This window comes from Gadus chalcogrammus, chromosome 14, assembly GCF_026213295.1.
Source record: "Gadus chalcogrammus isolate NIFS_2021 chromosome 14, NIFS_Gcha_1.0, whole genome shotgun sequence".
Taxonomy (NCBI): domain Eukaryota; kingdom Metazoa; phylum Chordata; class Actinopteri; order Gadiformes; family Gadidae; genus Gadus; species Gadus chalcogrammus.
Genome location: NC_079425.1, coordinates 15565959 through 15579005, shown reverse-complemented (window position 1 = coordinate 15579005; position 13047 = coordinate 15565959). Strand labels below are relative to the sequence as shown.

The 13047-nt window shown below is 42.6% G+C and overlaps 1 protein-coding gene across 14 annotated transcripts in view; it reads left to right on the top strand.

The window, feature by feature from the left end:
* The window catches only part of herc1 (HECT and RLD domain containing E3 ubiquitin protein ligase family member 1), a 65005-nt gene that overhangs the window by 1781 nt on the left and 50177 nt on the right, over positions 1–13047 (top strand). For 11 of the 14 annotated variants that reach the window (XM_056608193.1, XM_056608192.1, XM_056608190.1 and 8 more), the window contains 9 exons: positions 419–1395; positions 1654–1749; positions 2553–2747; positions 4349–4660; positions 9190–9286; positions 9646–9789; positions 10240–10367; positions 11474–11618; positions 12657–12828. In XM_056608193.1, coding sequence (XP_056464168.1) covers positions 445–1395; positions 1654–1749; positions 2553–2747; positions 4349–4660; positions 9190–9286; positions 9646–9789; positions 10240–10367; positions 11474–11618; positions 12657–12828 — 2240 coding nt within the window. In that variant the 5' untranslated portion in view covers positions 419–444. The remainder of the gene's footprint in view (positions 1–418; positions 1396–1653; positions 1750–2552; positions 2748–4348; positions 4661–9189; positions 9287–9645; positions 9790–10239; positions 10368–11473; positions 11619–12656; positions 12829–13047) is intronic. The other 3 variants (XM_056608191.1, XM_056608189.1, XM_056608184.1) reach the window with 1 other exon arrangement.

Genomic DNA, 13047 nt, shown 5'->3' with positions numbered 1-13047 from the left:
TTGTACTGCTTTGGCAAATCTAAACTCACTTTGCACTCAGTAGTTATCCGTAAATTGTATGGAACATGGTTGCAAAGTTTGGATTGAAGTCACAATGTGTCGCATTGAGCCCATCCCAGAACATTCAGAATTATAAAAAATTACATATAATTGTGTTTTGACTACACTTACTTGCTTTGCAACTTTGTGAGTGGAACTAGCATAACTCAGCTGGCAAGGTGGCATGAATGGAAGGTGTTTTGGGAGTGTTGATAGTAAGATTCTTGTAAAAAAAAAAAAAGAGGTTCACTTGGTCATCATTTTTCTATTTGTAATGTGATACATTTTCCAATATACAGGGACAAAGAATGTTACATGGGCAATTAGCCGTTTTTTAACTAAACAGAAAGGCTGTGTGTTCTCCACCCTGTGTCTCCAGGGCAGATGGGTCCAGAGTGACATGCCATGGCTTTGATGATACCCCCAGTGAAACTCAAATGGCTGGAGCACCTGAACAGCTCATGGATCACAGAGGACAGCGAGTCCATAGCTACACGAGAGGGAGTCTCTGTGCTCTACTCCAAGCTGCTGGCGAACAAAGAGGTGGTGTTGCTGCCCCAGCAGGTGTTGTGCCTGAAAGGCCCCCAACTTCCAGACTTTGAGCGTGAATCCCTCTCCAGTGATGAGCAGGAACACTACCTGGACGCGCTACTTGGTAGCCAACTGGCTCTGGCCAAAATGGTGTGCTCCGACTCACCATTTGCCGCTGCACTGCGCAAGCGTCTGCTGGTGCTTCAAAGGATCTTTTACGCACTATCTAACAAGTACCACGACAAGGGCAAGGTCAAGCAGCAGCAACATTCTCCGGATAACGGATCGGGCTCAGCAGACATGCACACAGTCAGCGAGCGTCCACGTTCCAGCACCGATGCCCTGATTGAGATGGGTGTTCGCACGGGCCTAAGCCTCCTCTTTGCTCTGCTCCGGCAGAGCTGGATGATGCCCCCTCCACCAAACCCGAGCGGACACCCGGGAGGCAATGTAAACCTGTGTAACAACGTCATACACACTGCCATTGACGTGGTTAGCTCCTTACCCCCCCTCTCTCTGGCCAACGAGAGCAAGATCCCCCCCATGGGCTTGGACTGCTTGGCCCAGGTGACCTCCTTCCTCAAAGGGGTGACCATGCCAAACTCCGGGGCAGATATTCTGGGACGCCGGCTTGCATCGGAACTGCTATTGGGCCTTGCCTCCCAGAGGGGCTCCCTGCGGTACCTGCTAGAGTGGATTGAGATGGGCTTGGCTGCATCAGCGGTGGTTTGTTCCATGGAAAAAAGCACAGTGCTGCAGAACCAAGAGGGACTCATTGGCTACGACTGCTTCATGAACATCCTGATGCAGATGAGACGTTCCCTGGTAGGTGTTGACGAGGAACTTGGCAAACCTGATAACATTTTTAAATGAGTTACTTCTACAGTTGGATAAGTAGCTTTTTCATTAGTAATATAACTAATCAAACAAACAGACATACTATCATTGAAAACAAGTTAACCCATTCATCTTCATAGAACCACATAGAGATCTTAATTTACTTTTACACTGTATAACTGACTTTTAGGTGACAATCATGTGTTTTGTGCTAAAATGTAACATTATACAATCCAAATTCTGTAGGGCTCCTCTGCAGATCGAAGCCAGTGGCGGGAGCCTATACGCACCTCTGATGGACTATGCTCGCTGTACGAGGCCTCGCTTTGCCTTTTTGAGGAAGTGAGACATTTATATATGTTTTCTAGTTGTGAGATATACAATTATGGCCTATTAATATCATAGAGTAATGTAATGCCGTGAAGACACTACACCAGCTGACTAAGTGCTGGAGGACTTAATCTGAATATTTGGCTGTAGTATTGAAGTTTCTTGATTGAATTACAATCTATTTGCTCTGATCCCTCCATCATTCTACCTGCTACTTATCTCTGGTAGAAAGGACCATGATCCAACCAAAGAAAGATTACCTTTCGCTCACTTGGTTTCATGATCCTATTTAGGGTAATCTTATTGATAGCAATATGATTCTATTTACTATTGGTGCATTCGCCAAAGTTTTTACACAAATCCTCCTTAATGTGACATTTTTAATCTTGAAGATTTTCATGTCAATAAATGTCTGTTAAATCACTATCTATTGCCAAATCAGGTAACACAGTAGGGATTGAGCCTACAGCCTACTTGTTAAATCCCTTGCATTTGAATTATTATAAATCTTACTGACTAGTTGGTGGGCATTGTTCATTTCGTTGGAAAAGATTACTGACAAAATTGTCCCCAAAGAAAATCAAATCGAAACCTTCGAGATTGCAACTATAAACTAAACCTCAGCCTTGGTAATCTGGTCTGGGAGTATTCTCTCCTATTTTAGATTTTCATATTGTGTAGATGGTACGAGATCCCTTTTGGCCTTCTCATTGTAAATTGATTCAGATGCTAGATATACAATTTGAGCAGTGTATTGAATCCAAAACCCTACCACAGGTTTTTGTGTTTATACAGTCTTTGAAATGTTTCCACAGGTATGTAGAATGGCATCAGACTACTCTCGCACCTGTGTCAGCCCAGACAGCATACAGACAGGGGATTCTCCCCTGGTGTCGGAGACCTGTGAGGTCTACGTTTGGGGGAGTAACAGCAGCCACCAACTGGTGGAGGGTACCCAGGAAAAGATCCTCCAGCCCAAGTTGGCGCCCAGCTTTGCAGATGCACAGACAGTAAGTTCAAAATAAGTTCAAAATAAGTGGTCAGCCATTTCGGAGATGTGGGCAGTGGGAAAATTCCACCTTTACAATAGAAAAGTCCTCAGTAGAACATAGACCTCCAAGTTAACAGTTTGTCCATTAAGTGTCGCTTATGTCTTTCCAATCCTTGACTTTCAAGTTTCAAATACTCTTAATAAACGTGACTCTAGGGCTACGTCTACATGATGACGGTCTGAACAGAAGACGGAAAAGTGGCGTTGTGTCTTCACTTTTTATTCCGCGTTCAGACGAGTTTTCGGGAGGAAATCTGCGTTCATACGGTGACGCAAAAGTGTGTGGAATTCGGTTGGGTATTCATGTCAGGCGGCTAGGTGGTGCTGTGATACACTATCACAAAACAATAACCAAGCGATGACGAAAACATAATTACAGATCCTTCTCTGTTCAGTAATACTATCTGTACATATCCTGTGCATTTCGTGGAAAGACTCCAGTAAGTTTATTAGAGCTGTCAGAGCAGCTTGACGGTCCGACGCATGGATATAATCCAACATGTTTGTTTATTTCCCTGTACTGGCGCATATATGTGACGTAAACGCGTACACGACGTGAGCAGATCTGAGCAGAGTTTTGCCTCTTAGCAGTGGAGACGGAAACGCTACGGCGGAGCGTATTCAAGTTTTCCACTCATGTTTTAGATTTTCGTGTTTTTAAGCCCCAAAAACGCTGTCACGTCTAAACGAAAGGCACTTCCGATAAAATATTTTGTCGTTTTTACCCGCAAGCAACCTTTTGTAAACGCGGCCTAGAACAAGAACTATAGAACAGTTGAAGTCTAGTATTGAAACATTCAATGTCTAGAATATTCTTTATCCACTTGTTGTCTTACTGAGGGGGGGCAGAGGAAGGTAACCTAAGGTGGTCAACTTACAATTGGCATGGGCCCCTGCCAAACTTTTCAAAATTGTTGTTGTTGGTGTATCACGTATACGATTGTAAGTAAGGTCACGTGTAGAGCAAAAACAAAGATGATGGCGGACTACAGGCTTGTAATCGTTCTGCAGCAGATCATGTCCCTTGTTGGGTTGCTAAGCCATTTTTTGTTGAGACTGTTGACTGACTGTTTGTTTGTGTTGTAAGTGGTTTGGGGGGCAGCCTTTATGCGCATGCTCGCCTCTTCTTCTTATTTAATTTTCTTCTGGATTTCTTTAGCAGAAGCAGCGCCCCTTATGGGCCTGGCATGTGTACTACAGCGTTTCTACAGATCTACCCGGTTTCACTTGACTCCATCTTTACGGAGATACTCCGAAACCGGATAGATCGAAACCGGAACGGTTTCGCCCGTTTCGGCTTCGTGTGGACGGGGCCTCAGTCACCTGTTTTGTTGGTGGTATGTGAATGTGTGTGAGAAAATTTAAGTATGCTTCTGTATGTTTGGCTAAACTACTGCATAGGGCCAGCTAATTACAAAATAACAGTGTTACACCTGCTAGTGGGACATAAAGACTTTTTATTTTTTTAAGGTGTGTCTTCTACGTGCGTCTTATGCATGTGCACAATTGAACTATGTGATCTCAACAACTGTCCCTAAAGTGTGGCCTCTTTTTCTACAGATTGAGGCAGGCCAGTACTGCACCTTTGTGATCTCTTCCGATGGCTCTGTGCGGGCATGTGGAAAGGGAAGCTACGGCCGTCTAGGTTTGGGGGACTCTAACAACCAGTCCACGCTCAAGAAGCTGACCTTTGAACCCCATCGTTCCGTAAAGAAAGTGTCGTCTTCCAAGGGCTCCGACGGCCACACGCTGGCCTTCACCACGGAGGGAGAGGTATTCAGCTGGGGCGACGGGGACTACGGAAAGCTAGGCCACGGTAACAGCTCTACACAGAAGTACCCCAAGCTGATTCAAGGTCCACTGCAGGGCAAGGTAAGGGCTCTGCTTTGTTTGGCTTTCAATTGGAAACTCTGATTTCATTCAATGGAAAATGTAATTCACATACTTGCATACATTTTTTCTCTGTCAAAGAGAGAGAAAGTTAGAAAGAAAGATATAAAGTGGGGAAATTTAAGGGGAACAATGCCTGTTGGGGGGAAAAATCCACATTGCATATAAACAATATTTTACATTTCTTCATTTTTTGACATACAGTAACCATTTATCCCAGCCTTTAGAAAATTAGTCGGCAATCAACTCTAAGTACTTCTGTATTTCAGCTTTTATTTGTTGGACCAACTGTTTGCTATTTGCTATCCCCACGTTTAATCTCCGTATTGTGTCTTTTCGTCTGGACTTCAAATATATTTTTAAATAGATTAGGCTATGGTCCGACAAATCGGCCACTCCAATTTGACATTCCTGTATTCTATTCCTGTTTTCCTTCTGCATAAAAAAATAGTAAATTCTTGAGTATACAGTGTGTGCTGCTGAATAATGACCGAAGTCTTTCTGTAGTGGATGTAGTTCCCTCCATACATCAAAAAAGCCCATTTCTCTTCCCATGTATTTTTCACTACCTTTGTGATAGGTTTCCTATTTCTCTTGCGACTAGTAGTGTCTAGGTAACAGTTCATTATCACATTGAGATCTCCTCCACAGATATACATACACCTTCTATTTCTACAGCAATCAAATCAAATAGGGAGTTAAAGAATCACTATTACTTTCAGACGGGGCATATATGTTCACCAATGTTACCATTGCTTGGACAATTGTTCCTTTTACAATAATATAACGTCCCTCTTTATCTTTTATTTCTTTTTGATATTCAAATTTGGTGGCCTTAGGAAATTGCAACACCTATTTTGTGGGTGTTTGAATGGGAGCTATAGCAAGTGTTTTTAATTCCAAATCAATTCTTGCAGAAAATTAATCTGCGTCTTCTCCCTTTTCAATTTGAGCTATAATTGTAGCTGTTTTGACTGGGTTTCTTAAGCCATTAACATTGAGAGAAATAAGTTTAATACATTTTTGTTTGGTATTCCTTGGCTGTTTTTGGTCTGTTCACATTGTGTTGTCTACCCCTCAATCTAACAGTGCAATAACCATCGGCACTTAACATCATATGAAACAAACGTATGAAAAAATAACGTAATATAACTAAACAGAAAAAGCGACCTCCAAAAAGAGATGTCAACAACCCTCATATGTAGACCCTCATTACGTTTTGAGGGGAAATGCCTTCCACAAGAGAAGGGCCCCCAGCTAGTAGTAAGATGTAACCCGCAAGGGGTAGATCTGCCCATACTAGACTCTGTTGTAGGCAGCTGTGCTTCCGTCCCTTGGAGCCAACAAGTCTGATATCTAAATTTTTATAGATATCCTTTTTTATTTTTTGACCTGTCTTACACTTTAAGGATATGTTATTCACATTAATACTTAGAGTCAGGTATTCATCTCGCGTTGTTGTCCTCACGTTGGAATTCTTGCAGCCGTCCTCTCGCTCGTGTGCCTGCCTGCGAGGTTCGGTCTCGTTCTCTCTCTCCGGCCCACTCGACTGGAGCCTGTCACGGGCTGTAGCGCCTCTGGTATCGGTGATGTCATCTACTTCATATCCTTTTCTCCTCATGTCGCCAACGGCTTCCTCCGCGCTGCTGTGCGTCTTCCTTGCACTAGCCCAGTGGATACGCGTCTTGGTGAGGGGTGTCTGACAGCGGATGCCTTCCCCCTTTAGAATCTTCTTCAGGTTCACGTAGGCTTTGCGTTGTTGCGGCATCCTCACAGAGTAGTCATGATCAAAATAAATCCTACTTTCTCCGAGCTTGACTGTTTTCTTTCCCCACGCCTCTTTCAAAACCATCTCCTTCACATTAAACTGCTGAAAGTTGGGTATAATCGACCTTGGTGGTTGTATTGTCTTTGGCGCCAGGGCTCGTTGAATCTGGAGGTCTGTTTCGATTGATAGCTCGTCTTTTAACCATTTGTCAATATCGACCACGACCGATTTGCTTCTCAGCTCCGCATCTTCTGGAATGACGTATATTCCCAAATTGTTCCACCTGGATCTCGATTCTTAGTCATCCAGCTTATCGATCTTTCTTTTTTTTTAGTATGTCCTTCAGTGCACGTTTTGCGTCAGTACTCCACTGCTGTACTTCTTTAGTGCGAGTCAAAACGACTTCTATCTTATCATTTTGCTGTTCTACGTCTGCGTTTATTTTGACATATTTCTGGTTAATGTGCTCCCTAAACTCAGCCAGTTCGTTTTCACTTGAGTGGTGATGTCGTCTTTGACAGTTTTCAGATCCATTTTCAGCTAATGGGAATGTAGAAGGAATTTTTTCGCCCCTTACAATCGTCTTAGAATTTCATAATTACATCATCCACCATTTTGTTTGCTGCTCCTTAAATTGTATTGAAACAAGAAGTATATCGTGTCCCGGGCTTTGCCTTTATCAAAGTAGGGCTTAGGTGTTGAATTTGACATTTCAAACATTATTTAATGACGTTTTAGCAAGGCTACCCTCGTATGATAGCCCTGCTTGCCCGACTCTCACATCGACCGGTTCGTCTTTTTTATCGTCCCCACAAAATGTATTGCCGTCTGCATTTTATGGGTTGTATTGCTGCTTTTAAAGATTTGAAAGCTAAAGGAAAATACTGGATTGTTTTTTTTCTGCAACATACCAGGTAAAATAATCCTCATAAGGATGATTGCTTTCTTTATTTTGATTTAGCTATAACCGTAAATCTTTTTTTATTATAGTCCAGTTTCCAAATACAGGCTTAAACAAGGATATTAGGCATATGAAACACATAAACGTTTTACTGTGTAACAGTTATTACTGATTCAGATAAAAGAAGATATAGACTTTTATTTAGACTGAAAACGCAACGCTGTCAAAAAGATTTACAGCTCATATCGCTCATTCGATCTTGCTTTTCCATTTAAAGGAGCTGCATTTTTGATTACTGCTAAACGCTCGTAGTTGAGGCAAGTGCTGCTGCTGATGCCGAGCCAGAAAAACACAATTTAGTCACAAGTTTGGTCAATAGAAAAATAATAATAAGCTTAAATACATGAAACACTGAATAACTAATGAATGGAGTGATTGCGTGCGTGCCTGCCCGCGTGTGTGTGATGTCAACCTCATTTATCTCCGAAAACATGACCTCAGGAGGTAGAGCAGTTGTCTTGTAACCGTTGCTAGTTCGATCCCCAGCTCCCCAGAGTGTTGATGTGTCCCTGAGCATGACACTTAACCCTAATCTTCAAGGTGGGAACATTCAGGCGGTTCCTCTCGTCAGTCAAAGTATTGTTCATTATGGAAAAGATCCGCTCAACGGGAGCATTTGTGCCAGGCAGACAAACTGACAAATTAGAAATAGATATTTCTGCGGAATGTCCCTGCTTCTAAAAAGTCATTTTTACAGTGCCAAGCCGGTTCGGCAATTTCACCGTCTTGCCTGTGTGAAACCGAGTGGGTAAAATCCCCTGTTCGTCACAGTGCCGGCTTTCTTGGTTCACTGGAGAAGGCGGGGCTACGCACGGAGTCTAGACGTTTTTTGGAATAATTTGCATACTCTCGAATGATTTTATTTTTTTATGAATGAAGAAACCTGCATGCAAGACTGAGTTCACATCTGAGTGTAGGCTATAGACGCGATTAACTATTTACAACATATTCTTTATTTTGCTGACCACTTTTGCGTCCTTCTCATAGATCGCACCATCTTTGGTGCGTGGTCAGCAGCTCGCGGATTTCACCGTCGCTCCAGTTAGAACTACTCATGTTGATATCGATGCGTTGTCTCTGTTGTAGAGACAACGCAGACAGCTCAGCAAAGCGAAGGCAGCAGCAGCAACACCTCTACCCAAGGCCCCCCCCCCCCCCCCCCCCCCCCCCCCCCCCCCCCCCCCCCCCCCCCCCCCCCCCCCCCCCCCCCCTGGCACCGCAGAGCATCTTATCGCATTTACATCAAAATGAAACCGCCAATGTTTTTAGGGTCCGGGAGGGTACGTTTTGAAACATTGTGGTAATGGCAGAAACACCCATAGAGGGTTATTGCTAAAATTGTCAGCACCAACCCTGACCAAAGAGAGGTGTCGTAAGGAGTGTGAAGCCTTAAACCCGGAACAACTTAATCCAAAGACCGGTCAATAAGATCTTTCTCCTGGTTCCGAATGAAGACACACACTTGCACACCCTCACATTTTGATTTTGCATTTGTATTAGTTGGCTCCTATTTTTGTTGTTATTATTATTGTTATATTGTTACTGCGCACTTCGCCCATAACAATAGGGTCCATTATAAAAACGTGAATATTCTACCGGCTATTGCGTAAATAAAGTAATGATGGGGACCAAATAGCAGCAATAATGTTTTTTTCGCCCAATTTCTCCTTGAAGTTAGGGGGGCTGGAAAAGCCTTAATTGTGCTACCTAAGACTTTTATATTTTGGAAAAATGATGTCTAAACTATGCATGTTAATGAGTGGGATGTTTGCTCTGGCTTAGGTGGTGGTGTGTGTGTCTGCTGGCTACAGACACAGTGCTGCGGTCAGCGAGAGTGGAGAGCTCTACACGTGGGGCGAAGGAGATTTTGGAAGATTAGGTAACCTTAGTGTCAACCAGCTCTTGTCATAATCACTTGAATTTAGTTTACTTCAGTTTTAGTCCATGAGACACTTGAGGCTTGTTGCAAGTGCAATGCAAGTCTGTGAAATACTGACCTGACACAAGTGTACTTGAGCACGTCGGCCAAAATCTGGATCAATCACTGAACTTGAAATGGAAATTGATATGTTAGTTATTTTCCCCATGTCTCTTTTGTCTCCTGTTTGATTAACATTTAAATATAACATGAAAAGTGCTCTTGATATGCAGTTCTTAAAACTGGAGTATCATATGTAAGTTTGCCAAATAACCCAGCTTTGGGCCGCCTATCTTGTCTCATTGTGTCATGGTGTGCAGGGCATGGCGACAGCAACAGCCGTAACATTCCCACCTTGGTGAAAGATATCAGCAACGTGGGCGAGGTGTCGTGTGGGAGCTCTCACACAATCGCATTGTCAAAGGACGGGCGCACAGTGTGGTCCTTTGGCGGTGGGGACAACGGTAATATACTAGCTATCTAAACCTTTTCTTGAGTCTGGCAGTCACGAATATAGACAATGGCCATATAGCACATTTGTCTTCTGGAATCAATGTCCGCAAAATGCTATTGGTCAGAATCTGCTCAACAAAGTGATTTTGACAAAACATGTTGGTAAAAATTAAATGAAACAAGGAGAGGTCATGTTGGTTTCAACACCGATATTGTCCTACTTTAAGTCTCATAAGTTTATGAGATCAGTTCCGAAATATTATCTTGTGTGTGTCTCAGACGATGTGGTATACTTAAGTTATCTGTTAACGCATGTGACATCTTTCAACTTCTGAAGAAACTGATGTTTGTGCTCGATATATTATGATATACTTCTGTTCTGTTTTTCTCCTCTCACTAGTTCTGTGTTTTTACTCAATAAACTAGTTAAAAACTATCTTCTGTGTGCGTTCCTCTTGCAGGGAAGCTGGGCCATGGTGACACCAACCGGGTGTATAAGCCCAAAGTCGTTGAAGCCTTGCAGGGAATGTTCATCAGGAAAGTGTGTGCAGGGAGTCAGTCTTCTCTGGCCTTGACCTCCACCGGACAGGTAGGGCCACATTCCTGCTACAATACCAACATAGTATGGAGGGCAAACAGTGCTATTATTTACCACAGCAAAAGGTAGTAAGTTTAGTTTTTGAAAATCTTTGAACAATCGATGCATTGAAATTATTCATATGAAATTACATTTATTTGCTAACTAGTTTTACCCTAACTTAATATGATACAGAGATATCTGTTAATTGGTGTCGGCCTGTCTTGGCGTGATTCAGACGAGTCGTTTAATTCCAAATGGATCATTGTGTGTCCAGGGCGGAGTTTGCCTGGTTAGCATTCCCTTTCCATTGGCAGCTTCCATTGACTTGCTTTTCAGAAGCCTTACTCTTGCTCATGTGCGTGTTAGACACTTTGAATTACTTTCCAATGTGTTCTGAATAGCCACTTTTCAAAATGATTGTCTGTTACATCACAACAAGATTGTAGTTTGTCTACACCAGACAGATAATTCTGCACTGTTTTCTGCACTGTGATTGTTGAATGCAAGTTATATTATCTGCTGCTTCTGGCTGGGTAGCCTATGTGAAAGTATCTGGTCAGCGATGCTCACAGGTTGCCTCATAATAATTGGCGAATACAGTGCCGTAATATCTTTCTTTTAGACAAACGACAATCCTGTTGTGTTTTGAATTGGTGACTATTTTTAACACTTTGTAAAATAATTTAAAGTGTATTCCCCACACATGAACAGGAGTAAGGCTACTGTAACTCTGCAAGCCAATGGAAGCAGGTAACAGAAAGCAAATGCTCACCCAGTAAACTCCTCTGCTGGATGCCAAAGGATGAATTTGAACTAATCTGAATCTGGGTAAGACAGGCAAAGCCAATTCACAGATATCGCGGCTATTGATGCAAATAGTTTTTCTCCTAGCTTGGTGCTGATATATTGCTAATGCACACCCTTATTGGTGTGCATTAGCAACGTTATTGGCTTATTGGTGTGCAATATAGCATAGTTGAATGGTGCCTGTTTCATGTTCTTCATCTAAAGCTGCGAAATCCTGAAAGGACTGGCTTTTAATGTGATCTTCCCATGACGTCCTATAAATGAATCCTATTTTAATTAATTAATATTTTTCACACTTGTCACAACAGGTGTATGCATGGGGCTGTGGTGCCTGTTTGGGCTGCGGCTCTTCTGAAGCAACCTCTCTCAGGCCGAAGCTGATTGAGGAGCTGGCTACCACCAGATTGGTGGATATCTCCATAGGGGACAGCCACTGTCTGGCCCTGTCACACGGTACAATCATATAAATCCAACACAGCACAACTGGACATTAAAGGACAATTCCGGTATTTTGAACATTGAGCCCCCGTTCTGATTTGTCTAGGATGAAATAGAGTGGTTAACACAGAAATGTTGAATATTGGTCCTGTCTCGGAAATTAAGCTAATTTCCTGCCTGCTTCACAATGGCTGGCTATGTGCATTCACAAAACCCCCCTAAACGTTCATACGTTTATATTCTTTTCGCTCGGTTCTAGCCCTACTGTTGATACGGAGAACCGAGTGAAAAGACTAAAATAAAACACGACAGAAACTGTATTTCGCTACGATACTTGTTTAGTAACATCAACGAACACCACCAACCACTCGATTTCACATCGTTTCACATTTCTGAAAACGAAAGTTTAGGGGTGTTTTGTGAATGCACATAGCCAGCCATTGTGAAGCAGACAGGGGCAATTCGAAATTAGCCAAGACAAGTCCAATATTCAATATTTCGGTGTTAACCACTCTATTTCATCCTAGGCAAACCAGAAAGGGGGCTACATTTTCTCAATAACGTAATTGTCCTTCAACACATTTGCTTCTTAAAGGATAGGCTGAGATATCAGAATAAAAACATTCAAATCTTGTTGTTTTTTCAGTGACACTTAATTGAAGATGCTACTATTGGAACACATTGGTTTTCTTTGGAAGTAATTTAAATGTATTGGCTTCTCTGCAAGTCAGTGGGAGCAGCTAACGGAAAGCAAATGACAGGCAAATGCCACTTTACAAATATCTTGGCGTATCTCTTTAAGATCTGCACTCAATGTGATGAACATGTGATAGGTCTTTTATGTCCCTCACAAGCATGGTTGTCTATTCCAGACAAACAACCTTATATAGAATTGAAGGAATTTTAATACACATGTCAAAATATTGTCATATCCAACTCATTGACTGTTGAAGAACTTGAGGTTGAAAGTCATTACACAACAGTCTAACTCCTGCAGTGACCAAGGAAGTATGTCAAATGTTTTACCTAGTGGGATGTATTTATCTTGTCTAGACAATGAAGTTTATGCATGGGGGAACAACTCCATGGGCCAGTGCGGCCAGGGGAACTCTACCGGCCCGATCACCAAGCCCAAGAAGGTCGTCGGACTGGACGGGGTCGCGGTACAGCAGATCTCAGCGGGCACCTCCCACAGCCTGGCCTGGACCGCCCTGCCCAGAGACAGGTCAGCCGCCTGGAGAGCAAACACTGACTATGTCCTGCCAATCCCTAACGGCTGAGTTAATTACAGAGTGGTCCTGTCTAAACTCGATCATAGAGCATTTATTTTCTCACTGTTCTCCGTTGTTGTTTTATTTTTTTATGTGTTAATTAATTAATTAATTTTAATGTTTAATTGTTGGGGTCTAACATTGATATTATTCTACATGTTCACTCACTGCAC